Source organism: Vidua macroura, chromosome 1 (assembly GCF_024509145.1).
Source record: "Vidua macroura isolate BioBank_ID:100142 chromosome 1, ASM2450914v1, whole genome shotgun sequence".
Taxonomy (NCBI): Eukaryota; Metazoa; Chordata; class Aves; order Passeriformes; family Viduidae; genus Vidua; species Vidua macroura.
The window spans coordinates 3,823,106-3,839,486 of NC_071571.1; the positions used below are offsets into that span (position 1 = coordinate 3,823,106).

A 16,381-nucleotide genomic window follows, 5' to 3' on the forward strand; every position below is an offset into this window, starting at 1 on the left:
GATGACATTTCCAGGGATGGAGCAGCCACAGCTTCTCTGGATAACCTGTGCCAGGGCCTCACCACACTCACAGGGAAGAATTTCTTCCCAATGTCTCATCCATCCCTGCCCTCTGGCAGTGGGAAGCCATTCCCTGTGTCCTGTCATTCCATGCCCTTGTCCAAAGTCCCTCTCCAGCTCTCCTGGAGCCCGTTTAGGCACTGGAAGGGGCTCTGAGCTCTCTTGTTCTTTAAGACTTCTCCTGGCTGAACAACTCCAAATCTTTCAGCTTTTCCTTAAAGAAAAAGTGTTTTATTCTTCTAACCATCCTCATGGACTTGCTCCAGCTCAGCTGGAATTCAGCTTCAGAGCCATATTAAAGTCACCCTGCAGATTTATCACCTCTGAGTATCTCTGCAAGATTCCATCTCAGCTGAAGGTGTCCACAGCCAACTCACTCTGCTCTGTTTTTTCATAAATTGCCCTTGAAAATTGAGGCACCCAGATCCAGGGGTTGCTATAGGACATTTTAATCAGTGTTGAGCAAGGATGTGGAATGTATGGGATGTGCACATGGAAAACACTGAAACACCACCTGAAACTCACTGTGAGGCCAAGAGACAAAGATCAGAGAAAGTGTTTTAATGTGAGGGTCTGGAAGAGTCTCAGTGCCATCATTGCATGGATGGATATTTGAGTTGTGCCTGTAAGCACAACTTCCTGAAGGATCAACAGCTGGAGTTATCCATAATTCCTTCAGAAAAAAAAAAAAAAAAAAAAAAAGAAATTTAAGAAAAAGCCTTACAGCAGATGAAACAAAAAAATGTTGAAGTAATTATATGTCATAATTATTTCTCTTAGAAAAAACCCCAACATTTTCCTTGTAAAATCTGTGCTTGATTCTTTGCTGATATAGTCAGCAACTATTAGTGAGGGATGTCACAGACTCTGGTTGTTTTCCACTGTACCAACAATCCCTCCCCACTCTGTTTGAAATGACAAATAAAACACCTGATTAAGCCCTTTTTCCTTTTCTAGTTTTATAAACAAGGCTGCTAAGGAGGAACTGCTTCCTTATTTCAGAGCTGGTGTTGAATTTATTATTTTATAGCCAATGAAAACAAATCAGTGAAGAGTGTGAGTGTACACAAAGTGTCCTTAATGGAGTGACTTTTCCTTAGGAGGTGCAGCAGATGGGATCATACAGAGATGCAGGAGCAACCATTTTCATTCCATTAAAAAAAACCCCAAAAAACTCTGTTTCCAAATGATCTTTTTGATGAAAAAATAAAATAAAACTATGCACATTAAGGCTTTGATGCTTGATTCTTAATTTTGACATTTCTGAAAACACAAACTGAAGAGACAAATTATCACAGGACAAACTTGGGTGAGGGTTAAGTTTTTGTCATCTAAAACATAACTGTGCATATCCCACGTATTGACAATGTGAAATTCAGGGCAGTTCCCTTCATAGTAAACTTACCCTGGGACAGGAAAATAAAGCAGAGTTACCAAAATAATTGAAATCCATATTTTTTATTATATTATGTTATTGCAATTATACCCCAAATCATGCAGGCCTTCTGAAAAACTATTTTACTGCTTCAAAAGACTGGTGCAAGTATTTTCAGGAAAAACCAGTGGTTTGATGTCTTTGGTTTGTTAACGCAGCTCCCAACCAGCACCAGAAAAAATCTTGCCTTCTCCCAGTACTTCACTTTCAGCAACTGAACCCTCAGAGCCCCTAAATCACTTCTCCCTGATGAAAAACTTGGCTAATAGTGGTGTCATTCTTCCAAGCTCTTCAGCTTTCCTTGATTACTGAAGTGACCATTTCCTGCCATTTCAAATTAGCCCATCAGATACATTGCAAACACAAACAAATAGAAATCTGCCCCAGGAAAGTGAAAACTTGAAAGCAGGAGACTCAAGTTGTCATTTTTAGTTTACCTGGGAACCAAGCCCACAGTGACTGCAGGGATTCATTCAAGGGATCAGTCATTATATCTTAAATATTTTCCAGATTTAACCAGAATAAGGACAGGCATGTAGAAAACAAACATCAGAAGGTCTATAAAATTGTGATTTTTTTTACCCACAACCATCCTTTTTCATTCTTGCCATTATTTTTCCACTGAGCTGGTGAGGCCCATGAAACATTGATAACTCAATCCCCTAGATTAATTTTCACTAGCAAATCAATTATTAAAAAACGAGGAGGAAATCCGGGGGTTTTGCCTGACCATCGCTTTAAGTGTTTTATTTGTATGGCACACTCTGTACGAGACAAAGCTAAATAAACATTTTGGAAAAAGTGGTAGATATGCCAAAATAGTAACTCTGCTTCCATATTCATCTCCATACACAATAAGCCACATTTGTTATTAGTTAAGGGGTCAATTTTCAGCACAGGGTGCACTTTTTTTATTCCACAGAAGAAAAGAGAATGAAATGAAGACACCATGCAGACCTAAGTGCCAACATCACTGGTGCCTTTTAAAGCTCAATAATCAAATGATCACTGCTTTGTTCACTTCAGGAAGTCACATCATTTGGGAAATGAAAAAATAAAAAAGAGAAACAACGAAGAGGAAAATATAATTTAGAAAGATTGGATGCACGTAGTGCACAGGACGTGTTTTTACACAGATCTGTGCAAAGGTTTTTGCTCTGCCACACAACATTTTGCATTGCCTCGTGGGATTAACACAAAAAGCTCTGCAATGCCTTAAGGGAAATAACTTTATATTGAATAAAAATATACAAGTCTTGATGCAGGCAGTGACCAGGCAATGCTCTGGCATTGCTTTTTGAGAGTATTTTGATCTAAATGAGTGTTCTGGTTGCAGATTCCTTCCAAGGAGCCATCCCTTTTTGCCTGGTAAGGACACTGGGCCCTGGAGGAGGAACCTGCTGCTCTCAGGTTCCAGGAGCAAGGCTGGTGGAGGGAGCTCAGCAGTGCTGAGGTGCCCTGCCCAGCTGGTGGCTTGGGGAGGTGGTTCAGGTTCAAACAAATAGGCAAGGACACAATGACAGGTAATAGGTAAGAAAAATCTGTTTTAACAAAAAATATTCTCATAACCAGCAATGAAGGAGCCTCAAAATTCTTTGGAGCCTGTTTTAGAAAGAGGGACAGAGTTCATGGCCTGTCCTCATCTTTGTTTACCCTCCACAAGAACCCAAAAATCACATTTCCAGCCAGTCTATCCTCTTTCTCACACCCTAAAAACCTTTACATATTCATGGGTGTGATGCACTGGAGACAATCCTCTTGGGATCCCTTTGTAGGAACAACCCTCTCATCCTAAAACCAAGCTCCACCACACCCTGGTAATCTCCCCTCCTCTGGACAGAGAACAGATCCCCTGAACACCCCTGTGCTGCAGACATCCAGATTTCAGTCAGATCAAATCTGCCTGTCCTACAGCAGCTCCTCCTGCCCCAGACCAGCCCTTATCTGTGCTGCTCTGCTGTCTGTGAGTGGGAGGTTATCTCCAACCTGACACAGTTTAAAGCTTTGAAATAAATGGTGTGGGTTTACTAGACTGGAAAAACCAGAAAGGAATTTTTTTTTGGTTCCAAAAATCTTCCGACATTTGTCACCTCCACAGTATTTTCTGTCCAAATGCACCCCTCAAAATGTTAAATTACAGATACCCTGCGAGGCAGGTGGGAAGATCAAACTGTATTTGTTTCATGAGACAAAGTGGACTACAGAATAAAGAAATTTTGAAGGGAGAAAAAAGGTTTTATCTCTGGGAACTTTGGCTGTTTGGGACTTCCCAGAAACACTGAAGCTCAAGCTGAGGTATCTTAAAGACATTATTGAATCCACCTGCAGCTGACAGCACAAACACATCCCTAAATACACAGGGATGGCAGAGCCAGCAGTCAGGAATGCCATGGATCTGGTGCTGATGATGTCTCAGAGGCTGAATCTCTTTGGGAGATCTGCATCTCACAGAGCTTTAAGTTTATCTGTCTGATCTAAACCAAACAGCTTTTATTACACTGAAATAAATAAAATTAAAATAACTGCAACCCTGAGATGCTTTACTGCATATAATGGCTTTAAACTGAAAGAGGGCAGGTTTAGATTAGATATTGGGAAAGAATTGTTCCCTGTGAGTGTGGTGAGGCCCTGGCACAGGTGCCCAGAGGAGCTGTGGCTGCCCCTGGATCCCTGGAAGTGTCCAAGGCCAGGTTGGACGGGGCTTGGAGCAGCCTGGGACAGTGGAAGGTGTCCCTGCCATGGCAGGGGGTGGAACAAGATGATTTCTAATTTCACTTCCCACCCAAACCATTCTGTGATTCTGTGACAGTTTCACGTGAATGAGAAGCAAAGGGGGAGGCAGATCTTCATCCAAAGGTCATCTAAACCTTTCTGGCACTCCTTTGTAACTTATATTCAGGTTGGTTTTCAGATCTAACTCCAGCACTAATTCCCTGAGATCTCCATTTGCACAGTCAGTTTGCACCCTACACCCAGAACAACATTGAATTTCTGCTGGAAATTGATTTTGCACTCATTTTTCAGGACCCAGAGGAGTTTCCTCACTGACTAGGAAGAAGGTGCTACAATAAACATCAGGAAGTAAAAGTCCTTTATTGAACTCTCGTGAAATATTCACTCTCAAGAGAGGAATACCTCTAGAAACACCATTTATCTGCCTTTTTCCCTGAGCCATTTTTTCCAACCTTCTGTACAGTAACTTGCCCCAATTTTGGTAAAGTGTTGCTAAAGCAGAATTAATCAGAGTACAAACTGTGGCTTCAGTACCTCAGTATCCATCTCCACAGTACCTCACTCCAGCACATGCATTTTATTTAACCATGGAAACTGGTACCTATCACAGATAGGCACTGTTTGAATTTCAAAGCTAACAACTCTTCTGTTTTCTTGTGGCTATGAAGAAGCAAATCCCAGATCTGATCTGCCACTTGGGTGTGAATAAACCCTTGTGTAGAAATAAGGGCACAAATGTAAAGATACTGATACAGCTGCCTCTTACCAGAAAGAAAAATGAGCTATATCAGCACGAGGCACTGTTACACACCAGCTGCACCCAGCACTAGGAGAGAACTAACGGGATTATTTTGGTAAAACACAACCACAATCCTTACTGCAAATTTGTGACACAACAAGAACTTGGTATAGGCCAGGCTTTCCCCAAAAAGCCCAGATGGTCACCAACCTATTTAGGCTTGCTAACACCAGGTAACTAGGTGAATATATGTTCCTTGGATGATGTTTTATAGTGGCACTGGAGTTTTTTCGAAGAAGAACAAGGCAGGGCAGAGAAGGCTGTGAAGTGAGAGAAATCTGGGTTCAGCATCTCCCATCAGATGCTTCCAAACAATTGCAGGATACAGAGTGGATCCAGAAGGAGACCTCAAGGGGACGTTGACGACTTCAGTGCTTCATCTGTAACCTTGATTTGGTGGTGGGAACCCAGCCTGCCCTCAGGAGCTTTATGCTGAGGGCAGTGACAAGGAATTTACGTCAGTGTTGTTTATATTAAAAGCAAAATATCTGAAGCATGAGGTGACTGAGGTGAAACCCTGCCAGCCTGTAAACCTTGTCATTCTTCCTCATCTCAAACTGCCCCATTTCCTGTATTGGTGGGAATAGGAATGTGCTCATACAGTCATTTCCTTTTGGTCTTCCCAAATGAAGTGCAGGTCAGATCAGTCACAAGATGGGTTCTGTGCCGTTCCAGTCGATGACAGCTCCTTGCCACCTAGAAATGAAATCATTCACATCTATCAGTTCATCACTGGAAAGGCAATCCCACATCCCTGGACCACTCAAGCAAGCTCAGAGAGATTGGGATGGACATGTTTGGGGTAACTAATCCCATCCCAAAGGGAATGGAGCAGAAGTGAGGGAATTGTACCCCCCAACTTTAGGTGCCAAGGTTGAAGATCTCTGTTCTGACCCTTCCTCCAGCCTCTCTGGGCAACAGAGCAGCAGCTGATTCACAGCAGAGACCTTCATGCTGGACAGAATAATTAGGGAATGTCCAAGGTGGGTACAAGAATTAACCCTACATAACCAAAATACTCGCTCTCAGCTGTCAGTAGGCAATTTGCTTATTTTGTTATTTTTGTTTAGCTCTGATGAGGAACTCTCTTACTCCGAGATCCTGTGCCTGGATCACTTCACTGAGCACCTATCTTTGCTCCTGACCTTGGCTCCTCCAAGCATTCCATGGCTCACTTTAGTGGTGATGTTTTGCTTTCCTAGTGCTGAGGTTCTGCTTTTCTCTGCCCTTATTCCTCCTTCAGAATGACCCTGAAGATGTACACTGAGAACAAAATGATTCTGGAACCTTCCACGTTTCTCATTCCTGGCTCTGCACTGGCTGCCACAGCTCAGCTGCTCACCTCAGGAATGTGACCAAATGCAAAGGAGGCATCAGTCCTGAATCTGCCACAAAATGTGTCTTCAAACCATGGCAAAAGACAGAGCTCTGACCCAAAACCTGCTGAAAGCAGGATGATGCTCTCCAGTCACCTCCCTGAAGTGAGTGAACTCACCCCTCATGGTGTGGATTCACCCTTGGCCGTGGCTTTTCTCATCTGCAAGGTCATGGTCCACATTATCTGGGAACTAAACTGTTGCATTCCCAGTGCTGAGGATTTAGATCTGTTTTGAAAATCTCTCTCAGAGTAGTAAGACATTGGGGAGGGAGTGGAGGGAACAGTGAGTTGCCAGTGCCACATTCTTTCAGTCACCGAGGACAGGATGTGTCAGCAAGGGTATGGCAGCTCAGTCCTTGAGCTGAGCAAGCCAATTAAGTGTAAAACAAAACCAAAAGCTGAATTCTTGCAGTCTTCAGGGCAATGTCTCAAAGGAAGTGACCATCTGAGGGCTGTTGTGAAATTTTTCGTTCTGTTTTATACTTTGCTGAGAAAATTAAAATCAAAAATTGCAGAAGGATTGTCTCGATGCCAGGAATACTTAGCAGGAATACACAGCAGAGATGCCCCACATCTTAAATTAAAAGCAGAATTTGTTTCACCTGGGGTTATTCAACCTAAGCCTGGCATTTGCCAGAGGTGAGAGCTGTCCCGATCAGAGGTTCAGAATGTCACCCTTAAACAACCAAATGGAAAAAAACAACTGCCACCTTCTGTCCCCACTGGATTTGTCAGGTAATGCCATCAAACCATCCCTTGTCTTTGAGTACAGTCTTCCCAAGGTGCAACTTTCTGTCTCACAGGGTGATTAAAGCTTTGAGAGGGATCCACAGAGGCCAAAAACTACCAGAGGAGCCTGCACTGTGCCCTGTGGGATTACTCACCTTGCTGACACCATTTCTGCTGTTGGTAAAGTTATTAATCACTGTGCAGTGAGGAACTGGCCTTTTTTAAAACTGGCTTTCCATAAAGAGCTTAAACAGAACATAATTTTTGAAGCAGGACTGAAGGTTACTTTCAGAACAAGCCTCATCTCCTGGGTTTATTTTCAAACCATTTCTTAGACCAAAAAGCAGCCTTTGGCTGTTTGCTTCTATGAGACAGGTCCAAAACTTTTTTTCCACTCTTGCATCTGCACAAGAAAAGGTGTCAAAGAGTGAGGAATCTCACTCACATACTGAAATAGTATTTTATTTACACACAGATACAAAACTTGCCGGACAATGCAGGTGATCACTTCCCCAAACTATGCTGCCACAGTGTGATTGCAACACGAGGCATTTTCTAGCTGCTGATTCAATTATAATTTATCAGATTAGCAAAAGGAAAACTACATTTGACCCACCTGCCTCAAGTACAACCTCACCCAAGGGTCATGCAGTTAACGGGAACTGAAGAGGAACAGGTCAGGCCCTGAACAATGCTCAGTCTGGAATAGCACTCAGCATCTCCCTGTGCTGACAATTTGGTATTGTTTTGGAGCACATCAATAATTCAGGGTGAAATGCCCAGGCTCTGCTCTTCTCTCATCCACCAAATTCCCTTTGGGTGTTTCCCTTCACAACCAACAGGTGAACTCATGGATCCCACAGCCCCACTACCACAGAGGGTTAAGAAAAAATACTGCTAAATTCAGGTTCTAATAGCAGATGAGAGTTTGGTCCCCCTCAGGCAGAGCTAACAGATGTTATTTCCTCCAGTGCTGAGGATCAGGACTGTGATGGAAGAGTATTCCTCCGGGAAGAACAGGATAAGTTGTCTGCACGGCATCTCCAAAACAAGGCAGGGATGCACATTCCACACATCCCTGGGCAGAACCCGACTGCTGCCACAGATGTCTGGGGCTGAGAGCCACAAGAAAAGCCCTTTTACTTCTCCTTTTTCTGGGGGCCTGCAGGTTACACTGATACCTGGTGGTGACTGGTCATTCCAGAGCCAGCTGAAGGGTTCCCTGCTCTTAACTCAGAACTGAACTCTTCTGATGTTTTACACAACAGGGACTGAAAACAGGAGCCTCCTCCTCCTGCAGAAGCAAAACAACACTTCTCTTCTGATAATAATAATAATAATAATAATAATTATTATTATTATTATTATTATTATTATTATTATTATTAAAAACTAAATGCAAAACCAGTCTATTACCAGTGCAGCTTTCCCTTTAGGAGAGGGTAAGAGAACGAAGAGCAGGCAGACGTGAAGCACAGAACTCAGTGTGTTACAGGATGGTGGTGCTCAGGTATTGGGTTAAGCAACGGGCTTACTTTAATTAATTAAATTAATCTATTTAATTTAATCCATTGTCATGGATTAAACCAAAACTGAGGCATTTAAATGAAAGGAAAACTCTCAATTAACAATAACACCAATTAATGATAGTTTATTGTCTCAGCTCTGCCTGTAGAATTCTCCATTCTGCCTGAGAAATTATCCTGCATTTTTTGAAGAGAGAAGTCTTCACCATGAATTCTTCTTCAAAACAAGTAACAGCTCTTTGCTTTATTAAAAATTAGTTCAGGGGAATTTTCCACAGTTGTATCATAAAAAAACATTCATTTTTTTTACTCCCTAAACTGCTAAAAATTAGTTTATCTGGGTTGGTTCTTACTTTTCCTTATATGCTGTTCTGTAGTTGGAAGAAAAAGTTTTTAAAACAAAAAGGAAAAAATTTAACATGAAAAACCTTTTGCAGCAAGGCCACGCTTAAATAAATACCCTCAAAGCAAAGGGAGAAAACTGAAAACAAAGAGCCAGCCTGCCCAGGGTAAATCAGACAGTGCTGAGAATGCTACAAACAAAATGAATTGACACTGGAATTTGCTGGTAATTTACATTTCAAGCAGATTAAAGCAGGGAACTTAAAATAAACAAACAGCAGCAGCACCAACACTGTATAACTCTGACACAATGCCAGGAATGGAAGATATTCTAAGATTTAAAGTAGTTGCATGCATTATTCTCCCCGTGGGGCTTTCTGAGGTTATGCATTATTTATTTCAGTTTGCAGTCATGCTGATGTGTCACTGGAAATGAGGAATCAATAAAATCTGTATGTGCAGGAAGGCTGGACTGATGGCACTGCTGTCACCTTGCAGGATGCCTCTTCTATCTTTCAGTGATTTTCTGATCAACACACTGGCAGCCACTGTTCTTATTTATTTATTTTCTGCTGGCTTTTTTTTTTTTTTTTTTTTTTAGTTTTTTTTTTTTTTTTTTTAGTTTTTTTTTGGTTGGGTTTTTTTTGTGGTTTTTTTTGGGTTGGTTTGTTGTTTTTTTTTTTTTTTTCAGAGCAAATTGTAGCAAGGACAGGAGGGAAGCTGCAAGAGAAACCTGAAGCTGCCTGGCTTGCTGATTTAACAAATGTTATGCTCTCTGACAATGAGGCTTTCACTTCTTGCTCCAGAGATATTCAGATAGTAACTTCCAAAGCCATGCTGGAATTGATATAAAGCTGAATTTTCTGCCCAGTTAAACTTCTCCATTTTGCTTCTTTCATGTCTCACTGAGCTGAAAATGTTCCCATTAACTTCAGTATGATTTGGATGAATTGCTTACATAGGCCTCAAAATGGCCATGAAAATCCCAACACAAGAGGAATTAGCCTTGTCTGTAAGGAGAGAATATGAGCTAAGGCCTGTCAGGAATGACTGCAGAAAACCTGATTTTTTGTGGTCCTGGCAAACGCTGTGCTCTCCACAGAAAACTGAAACAGTTCAATAGGGCTTCATGCACTGAAAATAACACCCAGGTCCCCCTTTTTGTTCTTCAGAAAAGACTGATGAAAATGGATTAAATGGTCTCCTTTTCTCATTATACCTCTGTAATCAAGCACTTTTGGGAATTAGATTTAGATTTAGATTTTGATTTTGATTTTGATTTTGATTTAGATTAGATTTAGATTTAGTTGCAACCAAGCTCCCTGGCTGAATTTGGCTCAGTCAGTTCTTGGTGATGTAAGTGAAGGTTCCTCTAAGAATGAACACCTTGGACAGTTCAATGTTAATTACAATAGTACAGAATTAAATGTGTAAAACATATTATCACAGCCTGGCCCATTCAGACCCTTTCTGATTTTTAAGCATTAATTTTTCAGCTTTACTCGCTGAACCTTTTTTTTGACACTCCAGCCTCACATATATTACTTGTGTCAACAACTGAATGTATCTGTATTAAAAACTGTAGTTTCACTTACTTTGTCCTAATACAGTGCTCAAGTGGAGGAGTAAGATCATTTTCTTTATTTTCAGGGCACACCTGAGTTGTATCTGCAGAGACAAAACAGACATTGTTAGTGCCTGGGGAACCTTTTCTTCCTACAGAACCCCACAGAAAAGACCTCTCAGATGGTTTGAGTCCAGCCACTGCCACATCCACCACTGACCACTGTGCCTGAACCAGGTCAGATTGCTCATACAGAGATGGTTTCAAGGAAAACCACAGATCAGAAAATGAAATCATGTGCTGCAGGGCTGTCATGAGGCTTTTATGTTGCAATTGATGTTGTAATTACTGAGTAATTTTGTTACTCAAACGCTAAGGACAATGGTGGTGCTACAACACTTGAACAGGAAACCCCAAGTCCAGTTTGAACTGGGTTAGGACTATTCCACCTTGGAAAAGAAGATTGTCCCTTTACTGCTCAGCAAGCCATGCACAGACAGGAGAAGAAGATGCTGTGTGGGACACCAGGGAGCCTCCCCAGGCTGTGAGCATTCCTTGGGGATGGAGAGGCCATCGCAGTGTTCCGGGGAAAACAGAGCGGTCACTGTCTCAGGCACGGCATCTGTCAACAGTGAAAGTAGAGCTGAATGTCCCAGGGACAAAACATCCTGCCACCAGCTTGGATGTCAGGCTGCTCAGCTGTTTCCTGTTTTGGAGTCTAACATTTAAACTGCAGAAGACCAGGTTGGTTTTTTTTCTTTTTTTCTTTCTTCTTTTCAATGGGCTGGCTGCGAGCGGCGCACGATGCCAAGGCAGGGTGCGGGATTTGGGTCTGCTTCAGTGAGACTGATGGAGACAGGATGGGAGGGGATTGTCCTGACCATTCACAGCTGCCAGTCTCAGATCTATCTGGCTCTCTCATGTCACAAAAAGGACCTGGCTCTCCCTTGTGTGTTGATCTGATGGGTACAAACACATGCAGAAAACTCTGGATGACTGCAAGGGTTGGAGCGGAGGGAAACGGACAATATTTAAAAGTACATAAAACACTGGTGGTTTTCCTCTAGATCCTCAGGAACTTGGAGGCACACAGAGATCTTTTAAGTTTAAAAGAGCCTTTTTAAAATAATAATTTTGAAGAGTTTGTAACACAGAATTTTAGAATAATAAAAGTTAAAACCTCTAAGATCATCAAGTCTAACCATAAATCCAGCACAACCACCATGTTCACTATTAAACCATGTCCCCAAGTGCCACAACTACAGTTTTTTGAACACTTCCAGGAATGGTGACTCCACCACTTCCCTGGGCAATCTGTTCCAGTGCTTGACAACCCCTTCTGTGAAGTAATTTTTCTCTAAACCTCTCCAGGTGCAACCTAAGACATTGTCCTGACCACAGCCCTGGTAGCAGGACAGGCACTTGCTGGGGCTGCCTTTCCCACTCATGGCAAACTTTGATGAATTTTGTTATTTTTAGACTTGAATTCTTCCAATCAAAAGCTTGGAATGGAGTGTTTCCATTCAAAGAAACAGGAAAAAAAAAGTATCATAAAGGTGTATCTAAGAGCAAAAGAAAAGGAATATATATATTCTACCCTTAACTAGTGAGAAACTGAGTGCCAGCCCTGTTACAGCTCTTCTCTGCCTATCCAAAATTTCTACCCCAATGGAAAGATTTATTATTATTTTCCTCTCTTTATGATGTCATTAACCTGCTTTTATGAAGGAATTTTATGTTTTTTGTCTACATTTTGGCAAATGGTTAAGTATGAGAAGCAGAGCAAATTCTCAATATAAAGCAGCTATTGCTGCTACTCCCAAAATATAATTCTACTCTTCTGTCTTTTTTGCTTTTCTTGCCCAGTGCAATTTCTTCAATATTTCCTGAAATGTGACCTTGATGGTAATTTTACCTAATTATAATCAAGATTCCCATTTCAAGGAAATCAACTTTTTGCTCAAATAAAGCAAACAACTTTGCTACCCAGCAGCAGGGAGATGGGGCTGGGGCAGCACCCAGCTCCTCGTGCTGCATCTCCAGGTGACGCTGCCTAAACATCACCTCTCGTTGGGATTTCCACAAGGGAAATACCAGCAATATTTAGCATTCTGCTATTTCCATCTGCTCCTGTGTGCTGGGTTTAGATTTTTGGCCAGTGTTACCTTTTTGGATGTAAAGTAATTACAGTTTTCTCCAGACCTAGCAAGGGATTACTGCACAGCCAGAACTAAGCCAGCGTTTTTGTGGAATGATGAAAGTATTTGCATTTTTACTGCCTTTTGCAGAATGTCACAGATAACAAAGGATTTACTGGGACACATCCCTGGAAGGGGCTATGGCCACAACAAAGAGATATCTACAACTCCATGCACATTTTGGCTTTGAGGAGAAGCACAAAGGAATGCCATGACAGGTTGGACAGCAAAGGAAAAAATTTATATGTGCTCTGGGGAATTTCTCATCCAGGGATCTTAGAGGGCTTGGCAGCTCTTGCTTTTGGAAACATTCCTGGTGATGGAAAGACACATTAGGATACCTGTTTTGGACCAGATGTTATGTGATACAACACAATAGAAAAAATGTGTCTCTAGTCCTGTGCTGAGCTGTATCATCCATGTCACCTTTATCTGGGATGTGGGAACCAGCTGGCAACCACAGTCCTGTGAGAACTGATCATTTTTGGAGCTAATATATCATGTGACCCCTGCAATAGAATGACAGGGATTTTCTTTAAAATAAGAGGATAAATAACAGGCAGAAAGATGATTGAGCTCACTACCAAAGATCATGAGGGGCTCAAACCCCCAGCACTCCCAGCATAGAAACAACTTTGCCACATGGACTCAAGAAGAACATACAACACCCATGGTGTGCAAAAACCTGGATGTTGGTGCAAATAAGGAATAGAGACAACTTATTTCTGAAGAGCAGACTGCAGTAGAGTGGCTCCTTAAGATTGAGAAGGAATTTGGTTATCAAAGTATCACAGGCAAGATTGTACAAATGTACCAAAGGAAAGAAAACAAAAGGTGAGTAGGATATTATTAGCAAACTGGGATTTAGTGGTGGAGAATGTATTGAAGTAGGTGCTGTCTAAGGATCAGAATACTCATCCAAGTGCCTTCCAGTTGAAGAATATTTACTGTAAAAGCAGCTGTGTAATTTGGCATGGCTTCCTGAAAGAAGGAGCGTAACAAGTTGGAAGATCTTTCGCAGGCTTGTGCTTCCAGGCAGGTAAGAGACTAAACTTTTTTAGCAGAGTACTGGCATCTTCTTGCCTTGGAGGCAAGGATTTCATGTTCCCTCACCCTCTCTGCTCATTTTCACACAGGCATTTAGGGTGAGGAACTGGAGACCTGCACTTTCTGCCTGTAGAAATGATGTGAGATGATGTGAAGGAGAATGGGAGTAGTGAAATGTATTTTGTAGTCCTGGTAATATGAATAAGCCAGAGATCACAACCTGCTCCTTGGGAATCAGTGCCACTGGGATTTTTGCCAGTGTGTATAAAGTGACACATGCTCACTGTTAACCCTTCCAAGAGCTTATCCTCAAAACTTCCTTGCGAAATGCAATTAATCACCAAAACTAATTATGGGAATTAGGCAACATCACACAAATCAACGTTCACTGCCTGCAGCCATCACTGTTTGTATTACTGGATCCTCCTTTCTGCCCCCCCAGAGGTGAAATGCAGAGTCAGGGAGCTGCTCATACCCACTGTCAACCGTATCTCTTCATCCTGGTTGGCCAAGCCATCGTAGTAATAGAGATCAAACCTCCGTCCCGTCTTCCAGTCGCTGAGCAAATCCTTTTCCAAACAGAAAAGCACACTGAAGTGGCTTTCACTGCAGACCAGCCAAATTGGGTACTTGGGGGTCTTCAAGTAACAACCGACCTAGAATTAAAATACAAAATAGCAGACCAGCACTGGGGTTGGGGGGAGAAACAATTTGTTGTGGAAAACATAAAATTTGTAAGATCACTTATTTATTCTCGTCTACAAACACTAATGAAGGCTCATTAGAGACTGTTGATGAAGCAGACCAGTACAGCTCTGGTAAATCATGGAGCATATAAAGCAAATATTAGCAAAGCTGTGGCAGGTAATGAAATGCAGTTGTAGTGCCCATACAGCTAAAAGATCAGATCCCAGATGAGCTGAACCAACAGAAGTATGCCCTCTGCAACAGCTGTAAAACCACAGGAATACAGCATGGGATAAATGGGAGGCTCTGCTGTCACTCAGCAATGACTGGAAACCAGGTAAGAGACTCACAGGATCTCAAGTGCCCTGAGACATCCCTGCCTGGGCGACTCAACTGAGCCCAAAATCTTTTGTTGATTACAGAAAGCAATGTATTCCCTTCACTTTATCACCTTCTAGTTCACAGTCCAAACATGTATTTTCAGCTACAGAAGAAAGCAATCACAGAAGCATTTTTTGCTTCATTATTCTTAAAAATGAAATATGTTCATGGGAAAATAAAACTTTAACCAAAGCCTTTTCTAAGCTTTTGTCCTTCTTTTAAAAAGTATATTTATAAATAACCTGAATATTCTCTAAGAAAGTGCATAAAACTTTCATATTCATTCATAGATGTTTTAAACTAGAATAGTCAAGAGATTTAATCTATAAGGGATGGAGGAAGGGGATACCAGCAGCACTGCAGCTGGGTTTTCTACCTTTGAGAAATTGCTTAGGGAAACTGAAATCTGAAATTAAACACTTTGCTTTCAGTGAAATCATTTTGCTTTCAGTCATTTTGCTTTTCACTGAAAAAGCCCTAGTGGAAACTGAGGAAATTTAACAGAAAAATTCTCATACATGATTTCTAGATATAGATTTGTGGATGCAGCTCCTACAGTGCAGCCCTCAGTTCTTTACCCTGGGCACAGGGGCAAATGGCAAAAGCCAAAAGGCAGAAGCCAACATTAATTATGTTGTAATCAAAACTCTAGCCAGCACCCTAAGTGATAAGCAGATTGTGTTTTCATCTTGATGGACATTTAGAATTTATATCTGAAGTGTTACAAGTGCAGATGCCTTCCACAATGAGAATTTCTTCTCATGTTAGATAACAAGTCTCCAGCTAATTAAGTAACTGTTCCCTGACTCATTACTTTGCTAATATCTATTTAAAACAGCCCTTTTATACAACAGTTTTGTTTTTTATGTAAATTCTTGGCTTAGAAGCAAAGAATTTTTTACAAGCTTCCAATAATACTCATAACAGGAGTTACCAAAAAAGAAAATATGCAGTTTCAACAAAAGATGGCAAATTAGAGGGACACAGATGAAAAGATTCAGTCTCACAAACATGCATATTTGAATATGCAGATAAGTCAAAGCCAAAAAGAACAGCCAGTCTCCTCCTAAAAATGTGCTCTTCCTACGTTTGTCTGCAAAAGCAACTTCCCAGCTTCATCAAACAACATTTGACAAAGATTAGAGAGATGCAGAACTTTCAAAGCCACGTCCACTCCAGCTCTCACTCACACGAACCATCCCCCTGAAGCCAGGACAAACTGTTCAGATGATTGAGGGCTGCAGGAACATTCTCCCAAAATCTGTAGTTTTCAATTACAATCTTTGCAGAAGGCAGCGAGGGCATGAACTTTGAGACAACTCAGTGAGTCTAAAAATATTGTAGCTCAAATCCTCCTCTCCCAGAAGAAGGGAGAAGTCTTTGTTTTGGTCACATCAATTTAACCAGCTGAGGATTAGCTGCTGCCTTTGACACCAAGATGCAAAACATATTTTGTACAAAATATAACGTGGAACCATGCTGCTGACAAGGAAAAGACAGCC

General features: G+C 41.5%; 1 protein-coding gene across 3 annotated transcripts in view; it reads right to left on the bottom strand.

Moving 5' to 3' along the window:
- Positions 1-4,572: 4,572 nt before the first annotated feature.
- Positions 4,573-16,381, bottom strand: part of MINDY4 (MINDY lysine 48 deubiquitinase 4) — a 68,996-nt gene continuing 57,187 nt past the window's right edge. For 2 of the 3 annotated variants that reach the window (XM_053976100.1, XM_053976092.1), the window contains exons 16-18: positions 14,287-14,467; positions 10,598-10,670; positions 4,573-5,723 (exon numbers count right to left, since the gene is read on the bottom strand). In XM_053976100.1, coding sequence (XP_053832075.1) covers positions 5,675-5,723; positions 10,598-10,670; positions 14,287-14,467 — 303 coding nt within the window. In that variant the 3' untranslated portion in view covers positions 4,573-5,674. The remainder of the gene's footprint in view (positions 5,724-10,597; positions 10,671-14,286; positions 14,468-16,381) is intronic. The other variant, XM_053976109.1, reaches the window with a different exon arrangement.